This window comes from Lissotriton vulgaris, chromosome 7, assembly GCF_964263255.1.
Source record: "Lissotriton vulgaris chromosome 7, aLisVul1.2, whole genome shotgun sequence".
Classification (NCBI taxonomy): domain Eukaryota; kingdom Metazoa; phylum Chordata; class Amphibia; order Caudata; family Salamandridae; genus Lissotriton; species Lissotriton vulgaris.
This window is the reverse complement of record NC_141695.1, coordinates 781552509-781575127: the sequence shown is the minus strand read 5'-3', so window position 1 is coordinate 781575127 and position 22619 is coordinate 781552509. Positions and strand designations below refer to the sequence as shown.

At 45.7% G+C, this 22619-nt stretch overlaps 1 protein-coding gene across 1 annotated transcript in view; it reads right to left on the bottom strand.

Annotated features, from left to right (window-relative positions):
* Positions 1–4441: 4441 nt before the first annotated feature.
* The window catches only part of LOC147702407 (uncharacterized), a 281334-nt gene continuing 263156 nt past the window's right edge, over positions 4442–22619 (bottom strand). The window contains exons 8-9 of the mRNA XM_086928790.1: positions 18385–18484; positions 4442–6081 (exon numbers count right to left, since the gene is read on the bottom strand). Of these exons, the coding sequence (XP_086784916.1) occupies positions 5911–6081; positions 18385–18484 (271 nt within the window). The 3' untranslated portion in view covers positions 4442–5910. The remainder of the gene's footprint in view (positions 6082–18384; positions 18485–22619) is intronic.

Genomic DNA, 22619 nt, shown 5'->3' with positions numbered 1-22619 from the left:
TCTACAATCTCGGGCAAACTGGCGGGTTATTTGGCAGGGCCGGTCCTTCTGGGGGGGGGGATTTCAATTCGGTCGAGGATGTGTTATTGGATAGATCCCATCCCCCACTGCGCGCGTCCCCAGTGCATAGAGTCACCAAGCGCAGGTTGGAATGGCAGGAGAGCTAGGCCCTCACAGATGCATGGAGGGCGTTACACCCAACTACTAGGGACTACTCCTTTCACTCACACTTGCATGACCTACATGTGCGGCTGGATGTGTTTCTTTGTTCGACATGCGTGCTCCCTGCGGTGGGAGGGGCGGAATACTTGGCCAAGACGATATCGGACCACAACCCGTTGTTGATATCCCTGAACTGGATGGGGGCTGCTAACAGCGTGCCAACATGGCGCCTACAACCCGACACCCTGGATGACCTGTTGTTCAGGGAGGCTCTGGGGGAACGTATTGAGAGTTACTTTGAGGAGAACAGTGGCACGGCCTCCACGAGGGCGGTAGAGTGGGATGCGTTTAAGGTGGTGGTGCGGGGACACTGTATTGGGCACACTGCTGGGGCCCGCAAGACTTTGCTGGACGACTTGGATAAGGCTGAAACGCGGCTGAGGGAACTGGAGAAAAGGCGCCCGAATCACCCTGAGTTGCAGGAGGGGCTTAGTGGGGCACGGGAGGGGCTGGCTGTAGAGTTGGAACGGCTGCGCAGCTTTGACCATAAGGCGTACATGACGAGGGCGCATGCGGAGGGCGATAAGGCGGGGTCTATGCTGGCATGGCTCGCTAACCCTGTCAGGAGGGGCATGCCGATCATGATGATCCAAGAGATAGGGGAGGAGCCCTGCCATACTCAACCTGGGATCCTGAATAAGTTTCGTACTTATTACGAGGGGCTCTATGAGAGTGGTGAAACAGGAGGGGCGGATGAGCTAGGGGAGTTCTTGGACGGCCTCCAGCTGCCGAGAGTGGAGGAATCGGAGGCGGAGGAGCTGGGTCGGCCCATCACTCTTGGAGAGATAGGGTGTGCGGTAAAGCAAATGGCCAGAAACAAGACCCCGGGACTTGACGGACTTCCGATCGAATTCTACAGTAAATATCTGGAGTACCTTGCTCCTCGGCTGTGTGAGGTGTATAATGAAGCACAAACAAAGGGCCGGCTCCCGGGCTCCATGAGTGAGGCCCTCATGATACCGCTCTTAAAACCGGGCAGAGAGGGTGCGGCTTTGTCCTCGTACCGTCCGTTGTCCATGTTGACGACGGACTACAAGATCCTGAGTAAAATTCTTGCCAACAGACTGCTGGTGCACATGACGGGCCTTGTTCACAAGGACCAGTGCGGTTTTATTCCGACACGCAACACTACCCATAATATCCGTAGGCTTACGAGACTGATGGGTGCGGACTGGCCGAGCGCCGTTTCCCCATTTGTCCTTTCCATTGACATAGAGAAGGCCTTTGACAGCCTTGAATGGGGATACCTGTATGAGGTGATGCGACGCTTCGGATTGGGGGACGGATACGTAAACTGGACCAAGGTCCTTTATACTGATGCGGTAGCGAGAGTCCGAGTAGGTACTCTGGTCTCGAGGCAATACCCGGTCAGGCGTGGTACCAGACAGGGATGTTCCCTTTCTCCGCTCCTGTTCGCTTTGGCTATGGAACCCTTCGCAATGGAGGCCAGGCTGGGCCGCCACTATGCCGGTTTAACATTCAGGGGCAGGCCGCACCTCATTTCCTTGTACGCAGATGACCTGCTGATGTTTCTGGCCGACGCGGGCCCCGAGCTCGAGGGGGCACGGCGGTTACTGGGGCGGTTCGGTCGGTTGTCGGGCCTGAGGGTCAATTGGCCTAAATCCTGCCTGTTCCCCCTGAGATCGGGAGAACCGTGTCCACTCACCGCGCAAGAACTTCGGTGGGAGCCGCGCTGCCTGCATTATTTGGGGGTCTATATTTATCGCACCCCGGCTGATTTGCTGGAAGGCAACATCACCTGCTGTATTACTGCCCTACGGGGGTCCATGGACTTCTGGTCGACCCTGCCGTTATCCCTGGCGGGTAGGATTTCCCTGCTCAAAATGGTGGCCCTACCCAGGCTTCTGTATTATTTTAGGACACTCCCGGTGTGGGTCCCGAGCTCTATTTTTAAACGCCTGAGGTCTCTGGTCATAGCGTTCTTATGGGGCACGGGCAGGAGGCGCATAGCGCTCGATACTTTGCTGCGCCCCAAGGATGAAGGAGGAATGGCGGTGCCGGATTTTGAAGGGTATTACCTGGCTGCGCAGCTGCAGATTTTTACTCAGGAGGTTGCGAGAGTATATAGAGGCCCTGAAGACGCGAGAGTAGAAGGTACCCCGCGGCATGTTCTGGCGTACATCTCGCTGCACCAGAAGCTCTGGGTGGGAGACTTGACGGTTGAGGAGCAGACGTTCCGGCTCTGCTGGGACCGGGCCCGCAAGCGGGCAGGAGTCCGCCTTATGTATGCTCCTGAAATCCCGCTGGGTATGGTCACGGCCCTCCCGCATGGAGGTGACTGGTCGCGCTTGCTAGGTTGGGAGGAGGCGGGGATACAAATGCTGGGTGATTTATACGAGGATGGAATACTGCTGCCATTTCAGGCTTTGCAAGAGCGTTTCGACCTGCCGAGAGGCGACTACTTGTTGCATGCAGCGGTCACGGGTGCAATGCAGGCCCACTGGGGGGAAGGCTTGCAGGAGCCGGGCACCTCCATGGCCTGTCAGTACACGATGATGGCTGCGGGGTCCTTTAAGGCTGTCACTTGCTTGTACTCCAGGATGCAGCGGGAGGCCTTGCAACCATTGACGGCCCTAAAGGCCAAGTGGGAGCTGGACCTTCAAGTGGAAATACCTGATGCGACCTGGGGCCAATTACTGAGGCGGGCAGGGAAGAGCTCGAGAAACGCCAGGTTTCAACTAATCCACTTCTATGTCATCCACAGAGCATACCTCACACCGGGGAAAATACAACAGTATTTTGGGGTAGACAACGCTGCTTGCCCTAGATGTAATACGGTCGGGCGGATCTGGGTCACATGTTATGGGATTGCCCCGCTCTGGGAGACTATTGGCAGGAAGTGGGGCGGGCCCTTAACAGCGCGACGGACAGAGACATCCAGTACACGAAAGCGGTTGGCATCCTCCACTGGTTCCCACACACGCCTAGAAACAAGACCACTAGCAAATTTATAGACTTGGGACTTATTCTGGCCAAGCGGGAGATAACGAGGAACTGGAAGTCGAGAGTGGGGCCCACGTATAAAAGATGGTATGGGGAATGCCTGAGGTGGGCCGCATGTGAAAGCACCCTGAGGTACCAGGTGGCCTGGAGGATGAATGACGAGAAGGCTCTGGAGAGGGCTACTGCATGGGAAATGATGGTGCAGGCGCTCCGGGACATGGATGCTGAGGAGCTAGAGGGTGAGGATGAGCTAGATGGGGCAGGCCCTGCCACTCTGCAGGAGAGCACACCTTAGCGAATGTTTGTTCCTCCTACAACGCGCCAGACACTCTTACATTGCTGATTTAACGCGGAGCGACCACGGGGGGGGGGGTGGGAAGGAAGTCGGAATTGGCGGGCTGTTGGGGCACCGAAATCAGGGGAGGGGGAGGGGTGAAAATCACAAAGGCAACCCAGCAAAACTTGACTACTACTGCTGTCAGACATTGTAAGGTGTTACGAGAGACATTTATGGACAAGGCCACCCGCACCAGAAGAAAAGGCGGGCCCCCCGGATAATGGAGGACTGGATAACGCCACTCTTGTACACCGTGAATGTATATTGCTGATTATCTTGTCTGTACATTTATATTGGTGATGCAATAAAAATGATGTTAAAAAAAAAAAAATGGATTGGCCTGCGGTCGAGGTTGATTCATCAAAAGCCACCAGGAGCAGAAGCGACATCACATGCTTTCATTCACAGAGGTGAATTTCGAGCTATTAATCCCACTCACCGCTCGGCGTTGTCCAGTGCGTTGCACGGACTGGAGACCAAGCTGCGCGTAAGGAATTACAACGAGAGAAAGTGGACATGGTTGTTTGAGCTAGTGGATACGAAAGTAGGCTTTTCTTCATGAAATTGTGTCAAAATGAGATGCAGTTTTGCAAAATGAATACAACATAACGCAAAGGGACTGCTTCAAGGCAAAATGTCGGCTGCAGGACATTTCTGCTGTAACCAGTCTCTGACAGAATACAATATGCAGGTATACAACGTTTACAACAAAGTTTTTACCACGCACTACCACTACAACGCAGGCATTACCACGCATACCATTACCACGCATTGCGCTGGGGGGCGCTCTAGGATAGGGAATAAGTATAATTTTATATCCAACACCTTCCCTAGTGTCCACGGGACTGGAGTTGGAATATAAAATTATACTTACCACTATCCAGCACCTCCAAGCGCTATGCGTTGTAACGGTATGCGTTGTAAATACTGCGTTGTAATGGTATGCGTGGTAAAAGTATGCGTTGTAACGTCATACATCCCAGTATGCAACATTTCACAAATTTTACAAAGGAAAAATGTGCCACTTTTGTGGCCATAATAAAGAAATTGCATGGACCTCTTAGAGCTCTATTTACTTTTTGTTCCTGCTGCTGCCTTCATGACAGCCGGAACCAGGGGTAGCAAGGACAGTGCCGGGGTACCAAATTGAAAGTTTGAGGTAGAGGCTGGTACCCCTGGCTACGACTACTGTCAATGGCAGGCGTTGACAGGGTCAGAAGCAGATTGTAGGAAATGTTTGTGAAAAGCATCTGCAAACATACTAGGACATGAATGCAAGATAAATGATGTGCAGAGAAATAACACAAGGCATGATGCGGAGTCACTGGGAAGAGGAAAAGTGGAAGCCTGGTCTACCGCATCCAAAAGAGACTGCTTTATTTGTCAGTCCTAACTGCTGACTCGCTTCCGCATACTGGCGTGATCTTGTGCGAGATGATGCAATGCCACAATTTACATGAACTTATTGACCTTTGACAGAGCAGCAGTATGCAACTCTTTCCGAGATCAGCTATACAACTGAGCTATCAGTAGTTAACCAATAGTAGTGAAACGATAAACCAGAACTCCCAAAGTTTGGCCCAACGAACCCCGCACTGCCACCAGTCAGTCAGAGGGCTTGTCTGCAACCACTTCACACACAACAAAAGTAGAGCAGACGCTAACATATTGCAGACGCTAACATATTGAGTATTGCACACAATAAGTCCTCGAAACAATGATTGGGACACTCTCCAGGTCACTAATTGCATGGCATTAGTAAACCAAACCTCTCGGAAGCACTTACAGTCAGCAAGTTGCCTCCTCACAGGATAATCATGCACAGTTCCTACGGCCAGGGATCTATGCAGCACTCCACATCGAACCACGGCCTAACAGGAGAAAAAGTGTGTAGCACAACCACATCCAACTTCTAATAAACAGGTGATATATGCAGAGATGTACACACGTGCATGCTTAGACACACCACCAACTCATTTGAGGGCATTTGCATCCCATGCCCACACCTAGTCAACATCTAGTGTTAGAGGCATTTACACGTACCTAACCAAGAATCGATTGGATGGCGTCTGCTCACCACACTCATTTAAACGCTAGTAATTGGGAGGGCACATGTACTTTACAACAGTTCTGACTTTTGCTCAGCAGAAGGCAGTAGTGCTTGTCGTCTGCAACTACTTCACAGGTAGGTAGTCTGCTACCAGAAAGGTGATTTGCTCCTTATTAAAACATCCTTAATATATCCTCTTGTCGGTATGCTGTGTTGCTGAGCACCATGTCCTCCTTTGCTGAATTCCTTCATTTGAATACCAGGGATCGGGATGGGAGCTGGTGTCTGGCCCACAGCACCTGGGGATTCTTGGTTTACCAGTTTTTCATAGTTGTTCTCATGACCTGCTGTACAGTTTTATTATCCCTTGCTTGTGCAACACCTGCCACAACTGCTTTTCTATCTCGTAGTCGTGATTCAAATAGAAATACACCTCTTTCTTTGTCTTGTCGTAATAATGATTGGAATACTTCTCATAGTCAGGCGTGAGGAATCCATAGGCACTGACCTAAGGGGAAACAGGGATGTAGAAAAATAAAGCAAAAAGCGTTACTCAGAATTCTTACTTTTTCTTGTAGCTTCATCAATTCCTAGGGAATTAGTTCTACTCATTCCCGATGGGATTTCTGCATCTGATTTCCTGGGAACATATCTGTCATAGGTGTTATCTCTAGAATGGCCTATGGAAACTGGAACATCTTTCCAGCAGCATCATTTCCACAAAAGTCTGTCAGGGAAGACACTTACATGTCATGTTTTGCCTGTGTCTATTATGCACCCAGTCAAGGTCCTGACCTGCCCGCCTTCCAGATGAGGCAGCCGGTTGAGGAAACGTTTCAGCTACCAGTCCATTTTGCCCCTCATTCAGTTAGCTGCCATGGGAAATTTATAGAGATGGCGGAATAATAGCATATTTTACTGACGTGCACACCAAGACAAGCAAGTGAGAGATACACAGAGCAGAGCTACTTCTGATATCTGTGGTTTAAGAAATTTACCAGTTCATATATACCTGAAGGCCTGCCTGGGAGAGTGGTTGTAAGAAGCATGCTAGTGCCAGGAGATGGGGAAGTGGATGGAAAAGGGCAGCCTTGAGCTCTTCCCTGAAGGTCAAGTGAAGGGACATGGACATGCAAACATCCACCTACCGAGTAGTGGCGAACGAACAATCTACAATGGCATCTGATTCGTGCTGCAGTGATGTTGGTCAGTTAGCAAAGGCTAGTTTCTCAGTTATTAAGTTAAACTTGGTGGTAAGAGTGTCCTTGCAAATGAGGCAGAGTGGCTGTCACCTGATGTGTGTCATACGTGCACCGGCTACAGGACAGGTGGTCAGCTGCAAGATTTCTAAAGAGGGTGAGTGTGGGGTCTGAAGGACAGTTAGCAGGATGTTACCTTAAGCAAGATGTGTCAAGACCAGAGCTTGGACAGTGGAGCAGAATGTATGAGCTGGGAGGAATGCCTTGATCCTGGAAAGGAGGCTGGTTTTGGTGCCAACATGCTTGGGACATTTTAGGCAAATGTAGAAGCGAAGAGACATGGCATGGGTGGTGAGGGTGTGGGAAAAGAAAACGGGATTATGGAGTTGAGCCATCTTTCATCTATTGTTGATGCTTTCCCTTTTAAATAAGCTCAGCCTTGGTAGGAGTTACCTTGAGACAGACTGCGGACATCCAGCATTTGGTGGTGTCCAAGCTGTGTTTCAGGTGCAGAATATCTGTTGTCATGACACCCGTTGGAACAGTTGTGTGACATACTGCCATACTGGTGTGGAGTGGCAAGTTGCTAAACAGGCTGACCCCTAAAGGCACCAGGCAGAAATTAAACGTGGTTGAGTCAACTGTGCAGCAGTAGGACTCTCTATGCTGTGACATATGGAAAGAGGCATTTGGAAACTTAAAAATGATGGGAACTAGTTGAGAACTTTCTCAGAGATTCTCATGTAGGTGGAGAGATTGTCAACTACAAGCTAGTGATCAACGATGTTGAAGACCTTCAAAAAATCAAGGAGAAGAAAGGAGGGAAGGCGACCTTTACCTGTGATTTGGAGGGCATCAACAAAGATTTGTAGGTTTATTGCTTCAGTGGTTTTTTGAGGTAAGAATCTGGTTGATATAAGTTGAGAGCTATGGCAGATGGAGAGAGTATATAAGAAAAGAGGCTAGGATTTGGCTTTGGGAGATTGGCTAATGCTAGCCAAGCTGTCACCGGTGAGGAGTTGGAGAGAGTGCCAGGGTATGTTGTGGCATTTGGTGTTTATTTTGTTCGTAAAAAGTGGTAAAAGTTGGATGATTTTGCAACGGAATGGAGGATGATGGGTAGTGGATTAACATGGTCTTTACCTGCCTTGGTTGCTAGTGTTGTTGGCCTACTGGATGATTTTATTGCAGCAGTCAAATTTTGCTTTGCATAAGGAACATCTGCATGCAGGCTAAGCATCTTTGAGGGTTATTGAGGGGTGCCTGCTGGAGCTGGGTAGCACCAGGTTTTCTCACTGCAGTTATTCAGGTCGTCCGAGTTACAAGGGGCCTAACAGAAATTTTATTATATACAAAATGCTTTTAATAAAATATAATGTGCAGAATTTACATTTAAATATGAAATATGTGTATTCCCAAAATTGGAGTGTACAACCATACTTAGGAACTATAGGCCTTTAACCTAGTTATAAGGCCTTGATTTTAAATTAAGTTGACATAGGTACTCACACCATGTTTTAATTTGATTGCCCATTCATGTTTTTCACTTTAACCCACAAATGCGCACATTGTTTTTCTTCTTTTGCTGAAGACGTTGCACATTTTAAAGCTACTGTTTGTTAGTTAATGACTAGAAAGTTGTTGTTTTAACACCTTGGCTTCTAGAGGTTTTCCCCTCCTGTGCTGCATATGCATGATCCCCATTGTTCATGACGAGCTCAGCTCGTCATAAGCACACCACCAGTGTTCTGCATGACGAGCTGAGCTCGTCATGAGCAGCGAAGGGGTTAAACAACTGATAGGGAGGTTCACACTACAGAGCATGTGGATGACAGGAAGGATGATTCATGGGAAGGCGATATTACAGCAACACAAAAAGATGATGGACGGAATGCTGAACATTGTCTAAAGTTCAGCCCTCGAACAGAGATCTGGCCTAAATCCATCGTTTTGTTGCTCGCCATTCCAGTTTGGACCCAGTCAAATGCAAAGCAGTCTTGACCCTGTTCTCCATGGGAACAGATCAGCCTGAACTGCCAGGCCAGGTCCTCGCTGGACCGATAGCAAGCATCCTGGGACCGCTTTCGGAGTATCACCCCTTATGAGCCAGGCTAGCTTGAATCCAAAAGTATAGTGAGCATGGGACTCACTTCTGGGCATATCCTTCCCATTTGGGGTGACTGTACCAACACAAACAACAGATTGATGGAATGCTGAACCTTGTCAAACATTCACCCCCTGTACAGAGATATGGGCAAAATCTATTGTTATTTTGCTCACCATGCATTCCAGTTTGGACTCAGCCAAAAACGATGGATTTAACCCAGATCTGTGACTGGGAGATGAACGTTTGACAATGTACAGCATTTCCTCCCTCATTTTTTTGTGTTGTTAAGATGATATTACAAACAAGAAAATATATGGCCCCAACATTCAAGGGCACATGGTGGAAAGATGATTGTACTCAGGTGAGAAGATGGGGAGTAGACCTGTGAGCAGGAGAGTGATGGAATCTCATTGGTCAACGTGACGGAAAAAGAACATTTGTGTTGCAATAGAGAACACGTTTTATATTAGTGCATGTTCCTAGTTAGTGAAGAGAGAAGCATATGAGATTCTTCCACCCTTTGATGCAGAGTAGACGGATTCCCTTTTCCCTGACTCTCGGAGAGAAGATTGTAATGCATTTCTTGGACATCTCTTTATGGGAAGTCTTAGTCATTCCTTGATAACTCTTCAAGAGTTACTGTACTGACACCTTTATCCCTTTTTTAAAACTATTTTTGACTTAGCTTTGCATAGAAACAACCTTGTTACCTTTTTTTGTATTAATGCTAGAATTTGATTCACTAACTTGATTCATTATCAAATATTGATTTGTTGATTGTTAATCTGTATAGAAAACATTTAGAGAATATTACTCTAATAAAAAGAGTGAATAACAAAAATATTTAAAATAAAACCCTTTAACTCAAATCAACTCTATTTATTGACTGAACTAAAGTAATGATAATTGATATTAGTTTATGCTGAGATTGAACTTTGACGTCTCAGCTGACAACAAATACCCATCAACCCGAGATTGTACGTGGGGTACTTGTGTATGAGTAAGTAATGAACTGAACTGTGCTCCAACAGGGGCATGGGTTTTGCTTTGACCTTCTTAGTGTAGGGGTGGCTGGGCATCAGTGAGGGTTTTGTGAGTGTAGTTAAGTGGCAAGTAGGAGTGACACCTGTTGGACATAGGTAAAAAGCAGTTAGGTCCCAAAAAGAATCGGGAGATGATGGGCAACAGTTTGTGTGGTACAATGTTCATTTATTAAGGTTATTTTATACATAAGCTTATAAAGATTAAATGGTCTTACAGAGGTATTTAACAAATATGTACAATATTTGTCTTATAAGTCACATTTACACAATCTGTGAAAGTACATGTAATTCGCTTTGCAAATATTCTATGTTCAATAAATATTATTGCATTACATCAAATAGGTAATACATGCATCAGTTCTTGTACAAGACTTCTACATAACGAGATTTAGTTTTGTTCTATCAAGAGCAAGGGATTCCCCACAGAGGGAGGCTTTTTGCGCAGTCTGGAATTTGCAGCCAAAAAAAATTGCTTTAAACCAAGGACTACACAAACTGCCATTGAAGGTCTAACAATATGCAGCTGTAATAATCATACTCAAAAGAATGTGCCCTTAAATAATTTTTCCCCATAATTTCAACAGAGATCCATCACCTTTCTGAATTGCATCCAGTAATTCTATATTTAATATAACTAATTCAAATGTCTCCATTCTGCTACATGAACACTGTTCACATGATTCATAGTTAACACGTTTGGTTAGACCGTGAATAGTTTTTACTGTAGGATTACACACTACACACAAATGCATATGAAGAACACCTAATCTGGACACACCCCCTGTCACCTTATCCCAAAATACCTAGCTCAACGGCAGGGGTGGGGATCTGGTTGGGTAGATAATGACTATAGGGTGCAGTGGCCTGCACACATCTGTGGGCACGGGTGCCACTGCACTGCCTGTACTTACGATACCTACTCCTCCTTGGCCAACCTGCTCGGTGCTTAATCGCCTGGGCAACAATTCGGTCAACTACTATAGAGGCGCGGTGTGCTTTTATTGTATATTGCTTTGAGATCACATCTTTGTCCATGGCACTGGGGATTTTTTGATGGGCAAGCCCTGAAATAGCAATAGCACATTAAATGAGCACCTTCCGGGGGCGTGGCTTGGCGCCCGGCGAGGACGGAGGCTCTGATGTGAGCGCTCCGGGTCGGCAGGGGATTTCGCTGCTTTTCCTCAATTCCCGGCGCCTGCAAACCTCATCTTCCCTAATCGGAAATCAGGGACAACATCGTGTTCCTACATGTTGCAGCACCAGACCGGCGGAACGTCCGCTTTCTTCAACTTTTTGGCGGACTCGGTTTGCTGATAGCCGCGACCGCCATTTTGGCTCCTCATAGCGTACACTACGCAGCATCCGCTAGCAGATCATGCTCGCCAACCAAGAAGCCTCACCTCACCCCGACTGCTCCCGGTAAGCTATCACCTTCAGTTTTTCAACATCGCCGCATGTCTTTCAAGAACGCTGCTTTTTAGTGAGTTTTACTCGCGTTTTAAGACAGTATGATATCGGCGGCCATTTTGTGTCACTGAGCCTTCCTCACACAACCTGCACTCTACGTACTTCTCTTTACTCAAGAGTTCCTGCGCTTACTTTGGATTATCAACGGGCACGCACTGTTTATTATTGGACATTCTTCATCCCTAATACTAACTCTTTTTTATGGAACGGAGGGCAATCACTCGCACTCCCAAGGCTCCACGTCGTGTTTTTATCAAAAACTCGAAAGTCTTCTCTGCGTTGGCGCACCTTGAGGCTTCCCAAGCGCCCGCCACCCAGATGTCACAGCCAAACACGGAACGGCCTATCCAACCTCCAGGGAAAGTGACCACGAAACGCCTCAAAAAAGATCCTCCGTCACTGACTCGTTCCACATCGGCTGTCTCCATGGAGTTATTATTGGAAGAAATTCGTGCCCTCAGGCCATTCATGGAAGAAACTAACTCTAAACTGCAAGTCCTCACTGATAATTGGTCTCAGATGGATGCCAGAGTAACTACTGTAGAGCAATCTCTCACATCTCTTCAAGAGTCATCTTCCAATGTCACAAATGCAGTCTCAGATTTCATCTCTCCAAAAACAAGTTGAAGAATTGGAGAACCGAAACAGGCGCAATAACCTTCGACTCTACGGCCTGGCGGAGAACTGTGAGGGGACTGACCCCATTGCCTTTTTCAAATCATTTCTACCCAAGCTTCTTCATCTACCTGAAGGTACAACGCTTAATATCCAGCGTGCACATAGGCTAGGTCGCCTTCCCACTACTTCTTCCCCCTCTTCACGGCCAAGAGGGGTCATCATGTACTTCTTAGAATATACTGACCTGCTCAAAGTCATCTCAGCGGCTCGTGCCTCACCTCGTCTACAATGGTCGGGCTCCAACCTTTTCTTCGCGCAGGACTACGCAAAGGCCACAGCCAGCCGCCGCAAGGCCTTTTTGGATATGCGACCAGAACTTCGTGCCATTGGAGCAAGATATGGCCTTTTTCATCCTTGCCTATTCAGAGTGACTTATAACAACAAGACAACGACTTACGAGGATCCTGTTCGCCTTCGAAGTTTTTTGAACGCAACACAAGCATCTGATATGGACTTCTCCAGCTCTTCGTCAGCTTTCCCTCCATGATTTCTGCGTGATGTGGCCTCGAAGTTTCAATTAATCTGCATGTTTACTGCATATTGTTGATTGCATTACTGTTTGTTTGTGCTCGGTTTTCCAGTGACTTCAGTTTTTACGTTCTTCCCCTCACCCTTCCCCATTTTTCTTGTATCCCTGTTGGTTAGTTAAGTATTGCTCACTACTACTTTTTCATACACCTTCTTGTCATTTATTATTGTTTTGTTCTCGTCTTCTCTCATTCGTCTCACTCATTTTTGTTCTTCCTCCCTCTTCCCTGCAGGTCTCACAATATGTATGGCGTTTTTCCCCCAACTTGTTGGTTCGTTTGCATTGGACGCTTGCTTCCTCTGCCTGGCGCTCCCCCCTCATCCATTTTTTCTCGTATCCTCTCCCTGGGATCATTCCTCCCCGTCTCTACCCTCCGTAAGTATGTTCTCCCTTTCCTCCCAGTTGTTCGCTTTCCTTCTTGTATTTTTCTCACTCTTAAGTTCACTAGTCTCCCTTGTTCCACAGGTGTCTTCCTCTCATGTTTTTCGACTACTCTTCTATTATCGGTTTCCTCTTACTATCCTTGCTCTTTCTTGGAATACCTTCTCATATCTTTCACTCCAATTGATTTTATTTCTCTCTTCTTCACTCTATTTCCTCTTTCCTCATCCTCCTGTTCACTATTATATTGCATTGACTTTTACCGACTCTCTTACTATCCTTGGTTTTTCTCCCCCTCTGGGTCTCTCTCACACCTCTTTTCCTTCTCCTGCTACTTTCCTCATTTCTGATATGGTATGTCTCTGAAAGTAATCACATGGAATGTTAAGGGCGTTAATTCTCCTATCAAACGACAAAGAATTCTATCTCACCTTGCACGTTTGAATGTGGACATTGCTTTTTTACAAGAAACCCATTTATCTGCTGAAGAATCTGTTAAACTGAAAAGAAGTTGGGTGGGTGATGTTTACTATTCCCCTGGGGACGGTAAACGCAATGGTGTGGCCATTTTGTGTCATAAAGCTCTTTCTCACTCCCTGCTCGCTCAGGAATCGGATGCTGATGGCCGTTGGACGTATGCTAAACTCTCTGTCAAGAATGTTCCAATTTCTCTTCTAAATGTTTATGCCCCTACCACCGGTGATCCCACTTTTTGGCATTCATTTTCCCAGCACATTACCAGATTTATTGATGATAATTTTATTTTGGCAGGAGATTGCAATCAGCCCCTAGATCCCTTTTTAGATAGGAACTCCAAGGCACACTTCATACCTAATAAGTCTCATAAATCCTTCTCTCAATCTATTTCCCAACATAAACTCACTGACGCTTGGCGTCTCTGTAACCCAGAACTCCAGGAATTTACTTTTTATTCTCCTTGCCATCATTCCCAATCCCGAATCGACTACATTTTTGTCACCCACAACATTGCCCAAACTCTCACGCACGCAGAAATTGGTCCAATTTTACTTTCTGACCATGCCCCCACATTAGTTCAATTGGACATCTTACCCAAATCAGTGGGCCCTAAACGTTGGCGTTTTAACAATTCTCTCCTTCTAGACCCTAAATTTACTACCTCCTTCACCTCCTTCTCACATGAATTTTTCTCCTTAAACGATAATTCCCCTGTCCCCAAACACACCATTTGGGATGCCTTTAAAGCGGCAGCGAGAGACTTCATCATTGGCTTTGTTGCAAAAAACGAAGAGCTGCCCGCGACTTTACTAAGGCTATCCTTCTGGATATTAAGAAATTGGAGCATTCTTATTTTACTTCCCGCTCACAGGAAACTCTAACCGCCTTGGTTAACGCTAAAATGAAATTCAACAAAAAATCCACCGACGATGCATCCTTGTATCTATTGAAATCAAGTGCCAAGTTCTATGGGGGCAAAAATAAGGCTGGCAAGATCTTAGCTAATTATCTAAAAGTTAAGCAAAATAAATTAAACATTGAATCCATCTACGACACCGATTCGAATCTCAAACACACAGACGCAGATATCCTCACTGAATTCTCCACCTTTTACAAAACCCTATACTCTTCTGAAACTCAGCCTTCTTCTCACTCTCTAGACACATTTTTCTCCACTATTCAGAAACCACCTCACTTTCCACTTGACCTTTTTCACTTAGAACTTAATATATCTCAACAAGAATTACTCAAAGCACTTCAAACTCTCCAAAAAGACAAAGCTCCTGGGCCGGACGGCTTCACTGTGGAATTTTTTCTTCACTTTTCAAAGCTTCTTATCCCCAAACTCCATTCCCTCATTGGCACTTTCCTCTCCTTGGGTTCCTCCTCAGGCTCTTTTTCAGATGCTCATATATGCCTCATACCCAAGGAGGGGAAAGACCCTCAACACTGCAAAAATTACAGGCCAATTTCTTTGGTCAATATTGACTACAAAATATTTGCAAAGTCTCTTGCGGCTCGTCTCGATCTTCTTCTTCCAGATCTCTTGGGTGAAGAACAGTCGGGCTTTGTCAAGGGTCGCTTTATTACTGATAACACCAGACTCCTCTTCAATATTCTTTCTAAATCTCGCCTTTTACCCCATCCCCTCGCGGCCTTTGCCCTGGATGCTGAAAAGGCGTTTGATAGGGTCGAATGGACCTATCTTTTTCACACCCTCCGTTGGTTTGGTTTCGGTCCTGTTTTTATATCTTTAATCTCGCTACTTTATTCCAACCCGCGTGCAGCGGTTTGCGCCAATGGTCAAATATCCTCTTTTTTTGATTTACAAAGAGGTGTTCGCCAAGGCTGCCCCCTATCCCCCTTTCTCTTTAATTTGGCTTTAGAACCCTTCCTTTCCAAACTCCGCCAAAACCCCTCCATCCAAGGTTTCCAATTGTCAGACTCCCACATCAAACTAGCCGCTTATGCGGATGACATCCTCCTCTTTGTTTCCAACCCCTCGGTTTCAATTCCAGCCTTCCTCACTGAAGTCCACGCCTATTCCCAAATATCTGGCTATAAACTTAATAACGATAAATGCGAGATCCTCCCCTTAACTAAATTCACATTCAAACCTGATTTTGCCGCTTTTAATTTTACGTGGAAACCCTCCAATATTAAATACCTTGGAATGCACATTACCCCTACCATCCCAGATACTGTTTCCCTGTGCATGTCCAAATGCATTCAAAAATTGACGGATCTTACATCCAAGTGGCATCCTCTTTACCTATCCTGGTGGGGTCGCCTTGACACTATTAAAATGATGCTGTCTCCCATTGTCCTTTATACCCTCTCTAATATTCCGGTCCCCATCCCCTCCAAATTTTTCAAAAGGATCAACTCTACTCTCACGTCCTTTCTTTGGAATAAGAAAAGACCTCGAATGTCTTTGGCGCGTCTGATTCGTCCTAAATCAGAGGGTGGGGTTAACTTTCCTGACTTTCCTGCTTACCATAGGGCGTTCCAGCTACGACAAGCCTCTTTTTGGTTACAGGACCCTGATACTCCTTGTCCTCTATGGGCTAAATTCGAACGCCTCCTTCTCTCTCCCTTCTCCTTTGCCGAATATCTCTCCTTTTCTCGCAAACCCACCTCTATCTCTACTCCGATTCATAAGTTTACCACTAAATTACTCTTATCTTCCACTCACTCACCTCCCACAACCATTGCTGATTTCCTTTCCTCCCCCATATGGCATAACACTTCCTTGCTCATCCGTAACAGACCCTTTTTTTGGAAATCTTGGCACACCCGAGGTTTGCAGTGGATTTCCCAACTCTTTTCTCACTCCTCTTTCTTACCTTTTGACACTCTTCGCTCCCTTTATGACTTACCTGCCTCCTTTGCTCGCAACTATCAATTGCTTAAGAATACAGTCCTAGCAAATTACAATGGCCTTTCTCAACCCTGCCCTTCCCTTGTTTCATCCACTCTCCCTTCCTCACTTCACTCCTTTTTACGCACTGCACCAAAGGCTGCTACTATTTACAAGTACCTCCATACTGGAGAGACTCCCAGACCTAAATCTAAAGTGGAGGATTCTTGGAGCACGATTTGTCTGTCTCCTGGTCAGTTTCCTTTTGGGACAAAATATGGACCAAGCTTCGTAAATCCTCGAGAGCAGCAACCCTTACGCAGACTTTGTTTTTTATTTACAATAGACTCCTCTTCACACCCTCTGACCTCCACAAACGCTTTTCTAACACTCCCCACACATGCTGTTCCTGTTCAGCACCACAAGCTGATTTATTTCACATGTTATTTTTGTGCACTCATGTTCGTAGTTTTTGGTTACAGGTTTGGGCTCAAATTAATTTAATTTTCCACACTTCTATCCCTTTTTCTCACACACATGTTTTCATGGGTAGCCTCTCTCATTGCTGGGACAACGTTGATCTAAAACCTCAGATTGTTGACTTACTACTTGCCGCTGCCTTCCAACAAATAACGGTCAACTGGAAAGACTTCTCTAAAATTTCCTTTAAGGCGTGGTGGTTTAATGTCTGCCATAACCATAGACTTGACACTGCTCATGTTTTTCCGGCATGTATGGCTACTAAACGCATGGACTTATGGACTCCTGTCACGCTTTATTTGGACTCATGTAGCAAACGCTTGTTTCACCCTCCGCCTTCACAACAGGAAGTTCTTAACCCTCCTTAATTGCTCGATACATTCCACTTTTTCTCCATTGTACCACTTTTTTACTCCTTCCCAATGTTCTCATGCTTCTCATGTTTATTGCTTAACATGCTTTCTCTTTGCCTTTTCCTTTTCTTTTATCTTGTACCCAGATTTCTTCTCTCATAATTCTTGCACTTGTATGATTATTTTATTCTGATTATAGTCTTTAAGTTCATATTCCACTGTACTTTGTTTTGACACCTGATTTTTTCTCTTGTTACTACCAAATAAAATTTTCTTGAACTTAAAATGAGCACCTTCCCTAGTCAATAAGCTTCTTATAGCTAAGCAAATTCAGAAGACATTGCAGCAAAATATTCAAAAGACAAACCGAACAGGCAAGAAAAACAGCCAGGTACATTAAACCCAGGCAACCTGGAGGCAAGTCTTTGAGCTCGGGGACCATGAAGACTTTAAAAAAAGCATCTTAGGATGAGTACATGGTAGAGTATTTTAAAGCAGTGCCTCTTTCCCTCTTTGGCAGACAAGTGCTTCACAGACCTGGGGAGGGCAGGCCCTGTGCTTGTGATCTCCTGGATTGTACCCCTTTCTAGCTGACACAGTGTCCTCTCCTTTTCTGATTTTTGTACCGTGGAACATGGTTGGGAAAGGGGTTGACCTTTCAACTTCACTGGGGCAACGAGATCTTTACTTTGGATCCAGAAAATGAGGGACAGGTGCAAGCACAGGTGTGTGAAATGTGCACAGCACATTGCACATGAACATCTAAGCTACCCGAAGTCAGGGTAATGCTCGAGCTGCCATTAGAGATGTTCATACATTCAATTATCCACAATCAAACAGGCTAAAGCGTTTTGTGCTAACCAATGCCTAGTGACCAGGTATGTCTGGGAGCTAACGTAGAGAGCCTAGTCTTGGCACGAAGCAATAACATGTGCTATGAGTGCATTGATATTCCCCTGTGACATCCTGCTGTACAGTAAGTGTACAAACTCTTTTCTCTGCACTCCTGTAGTATTATTAAAGAAACACATGCTATAAAGCAGATGCAGGTATTCTGCATCACATCTGATTGTCTATCATGTTAAGGTTTGCTGGGCCATGGTGTTCCCACTCCATAACTCTCTATAACTCTGCTCCCTGCAGGTCACACCATATCCATATTCTAACTTCGAATAAAAAGCCATCTTTTGTCAGTGTACTACCTCCAAAACTGGAAACACAATCAGTTCATTAGTACCTCATCGCAGGAGTGGACAGCAGCCAGCAGCATGGTTGCCCCAGTGGATGGGCGGTAGATATCTCGCATTGTTGTTCCTAAGGTGCTTGACAGAAGAAACCTAAAATGAAAGACAATGCAATTATTTTTTCTTCTCCAGTTATTTCCATCCCTCTTCTACCATGGAACCTTTAACTGCTGTGCCCTTTAACTGTAATTTTAAAACTGAGTAATAAAACAGACCCATAAAACACATGCTGTGTGAACAACTGTGGCGTACACATATAAAACACTTAAGTGGCATCTTCAATCAGAGTACAAATTTAGTAGGTGATAGGCGAAAAGAGGAATCGCTTTCTATACTACTATTATAAAGGAATAACTATGAACCTTTGAGGCGGGTAAACTCGGGAACCACAGCGCCAATCCACACACCTGCTACATTGTTGTAATCGTCAGGGTGTGCAGATGGACATAGGCTATATAAACGTAATAAATATACGCTATTTAAAAAATTTACCGGAAAAAAAAGTAGTCCCTTGGAAGAAGCGCCGGCCGCTACTTGCGTGCTGACGTGAGGAGCGCGGGGAGGAACGGCGTCCAGGAGCGCGAGGAGGTCCGGCGGACATGGCACGGGGACCAGCGGTGAGGAGCGGCGGACAGGCGGGGAGGAGCGGTGAGTGGCGGATGAGGTAGGTTATTTATTTATTTATTTAGGAGCGGTGAGCGGTAGAAAAATGAAGCAAAAATCACAATCGTGAGCAAGAGGAAGCAAACGGAGCATTACAAAAGTGAGCCAAACGGTGCATTACAGGAGGAAAAAGTTACGTGTGCAGGTTACAAAAGAGTAAATCATGAGCAAGAGGAAGCAAACGGAGCATTACAAAAGTGAGCCAAACGGTGCATTACAGGAGGAAAAAGTTACGTGTGGCGGAAAAATGAAGCAAAAATGACAATCGTGAGCAAGAGGAAGCAAACGGAGCATTACAAAAGTGAGCCAAACTGTGCATTACAGGAGGAAAAAGTTACGTGTGCAGGTTACAAAAGTCTACATCGTGAGCAAGAGGAAGCAAACGGATCATTACAAAAGTGAGCCAAACGGTGCATTACAGGAGGAAAAAGTTACGTGTGCATGTTACAAAAGCGTTACCCACGGACAACGTCGGGGCGGGCGGGGGCCCTGAAGCCTAAATGCTCCTGGGCAACGTCGGGACGGGTTGCTAGTTCATTGATATAACAACAAACGGGAATGGCCTTTATATTTTCTGCTCTCTATATAGAAAGCTACTGATGCCAAATCTTGACTAAGGTCAGGCAGGAATCTAAAGTTCAGTAAAGAAAGCTCCTGTCTGGTTAGAAGAGAAAATATTCAATCATATATGTGTCCCTATATCAGATTCAATATTGAGTAGACCAAAGCATACAGGGTTACTTCAAACTATTGTACATTGCATTATATAGATGAACTAAGATGCATACAGGATCAGGGTAGCTCTGCCACAGCGATCCTGCTTGATCTATCGGGGGCATTCAGTATGGTAGACCTCACCAATCTTACGACCGCCTTAGAGAAGCAATTTTTACTGGTTCAGTTGGAGTATGGTTTGCCTCAATCCTAGAAGATCGGATGCAAGTAGTTGCTTTGCCACCCTGTGTTCTATAACTATGCCACAGACTTCTTATTTGTCATTCATGCTTTTCAACATTTCCATGTGCCCGCCATCCCAATTAATTGGCTTATAACTATGCTTCACAATTTCCTATGCCATTCATAGACGGCTGATTGCTCGGCTGCAGTGACTAGCTCCTGTGCCAGAGACTAATCTCACAGATTGTCTAGTGGGGGGTAAGGCGTGGATGTCAAAAGCTTTTCTCAAGATGAATTCTTCTGACCATCCTCTCTGGGAGAGGTACCTTCAACTGTCAAAAAAGAAAACTCTCTTATTGTTAGTCTTGACAATGTACTTCCAGGTCAGTGCAGAGTCGACATCATGTCTCACACCTTAAATTACTGGAATAAATTCTACCCTTCTATCCACAGGAAAACAATGATCAGGTAGTCTCAGCATTTTCCATGTCGTAATTTGACTCCCTTAATATCCTTTATCCAGACTCACCCAAAGTCGTGTTAACCAAACTACAAATAATTCAGAGTTAGATTGTCTGGGAAGTAGCCTGGCTAATGAGATTTGATCATGTTTCGTTAGCACTTGATCATTGGCACTTGCTGCCCATTAAACAAAGATGACATTTTAAGACACAAATGGCCTGAATTAGAGCTGTGGGGGCAGCCAGTTGTCCGCCCGAGGAGTGGTGGGCGATAAATGCCACTCTGGTGGCAGACTACTATGCAGTAGCGGCTCATGGTGGGAGTGCTGCGGGGCGGGGGAGGAGCAGGGTAAGGGGTAGTAAACTACGGCATACGGCCGGACAGAGGTAAGTTAACAAATAAATACATAAAACAAATTTCATTGCGATTGCTGCATTGCCAAATGCAATGTAGCACGCGCAACAAAATTCATTTTATTTATTTATTTGTTTACTTACCTCTGTTCGGCCATATTCCGTAGTTTACTACCCCCCACCCTGCTCCTCCACCGCCCGCCGCACTCCCACTAGGAGCCGCTACTGCTACTATCTGCAATATTTAGGGATCTTGTGGAGAGCTGTGTCTGAAAGCACTAAAAGTTTGTGGAGCAGCCGCTGTGTTTGATGTGGCTGTAAAACAAACTTTTTTATTTTAGAAAAACAAGTATTCAATGTGGGAGTTTGTTTTGTGAAACAAAGTACTGAAGTCGTCCTTGGAGTTTTCTTTCAGGATGGGGTTTTCAATTTTGTTTTTTACTGCTCTGAATCGATTGCCTGATTGTCCAAAATGGGAAAAAGTAGACGTCTGCCTTAAATAGGATGGATAGTCTACTGTACCTACACCAACAGCTCCAAGTTAGTCACTGTAAGTACAGTTAAATGTTCACCAGTGGAACCAGAGTAGACTTTGCTGGTAGAAACATGATACTTCGCCGACTCTAAATAGAGTGGGCGGGCCATCAGTGTGGCCGACAGGATACTCCTCCTTGTGTCCTTTCCACCAAAATGTTAGTAATACCCTGTGGTTAGGAGTAACTTGGTAATTATAAGCCAAGTCTTAATATTAATTCTTTAACTTATTTAAAAATGTCAAAATGGTATATATTATAAAAAAAATATCATACATAAAGAAACAGAAAGAACTTCTAGACAAGTGCAAAGACACACCAATCCACTAGACATTTAGTACAATTGCATTAACAGTGCAGTTCAGTGTAGTTAATTTTCAAGGACTTCATCAGGCACTCTGTGATAAGTGAACATTTCAGTTTGCATATGATGGGGAACATGATGAGACCATTTTAAGGTAAGAGTCTTTCCACTTCCCTTTTTGTCGCAGCTAACTTGTATTCTGCACAAATACTTCAGAGAAATCAACCCCATTTTTCTCTCACTCATCGTAAGGATATGTGAGTTGTTTGTATCAGCATCATAGGCATACCCGCTTACCACAGTAAACTTTGGAGGGTGTGTGAGCTTTTACATTTTTCCAACGATTAAGGATTAAGGGGCTGATTACGATGGCTGTTGGACTGGCTTCCGCAGTCCTTTCGGAGGCTTTTAGACCATCGAAGGTCTCTTCGAAAACGGTTGGGCCGACGACCGGATTACGATGCATTGTGTACTTCGACTGACCATTGAAAGACCGCCGACTTCGGCATCTTTGCTTTGGCCGCTGAGACAGTGGTCGGAGACATACTGCATCTATGGAGCTGTAGAGGGATCTCCGACTGCAGTCTGATTATAATGGGGGTTTCCGACGATCCAACCACTGAGGTCCGACAGGCTGCCTCGAGTCGTCAGAAATGAAGGATTTGGAGTTCATGCTCACCCCAATCTGCTTCTCTCCGCAGTGTCCACTATGGATCCTTTCCTCCAGGTCCCCCCTACACCTCAGGAGCTGAATGCCGATGACAATGATCCTGTGGACGCCGGAATCCAGGTAAGTCCTTCTGCAGTATGTATTCCTATAGACTGGGCTTTGCACTTTACGCCACACTCCAGCAATGGGATACGGAGTGCAAAAGGCATAGCCCCACATATATTATGCATGAGTGTACATATCACATGTTTTCTGTGAGTTCTGTACACATTTGCAGCAACATATTTGGGGATATGTGCTCTGCTGTACCTGGAACCGCAGTGGAAGCAGGGGTTGCATCTTAATA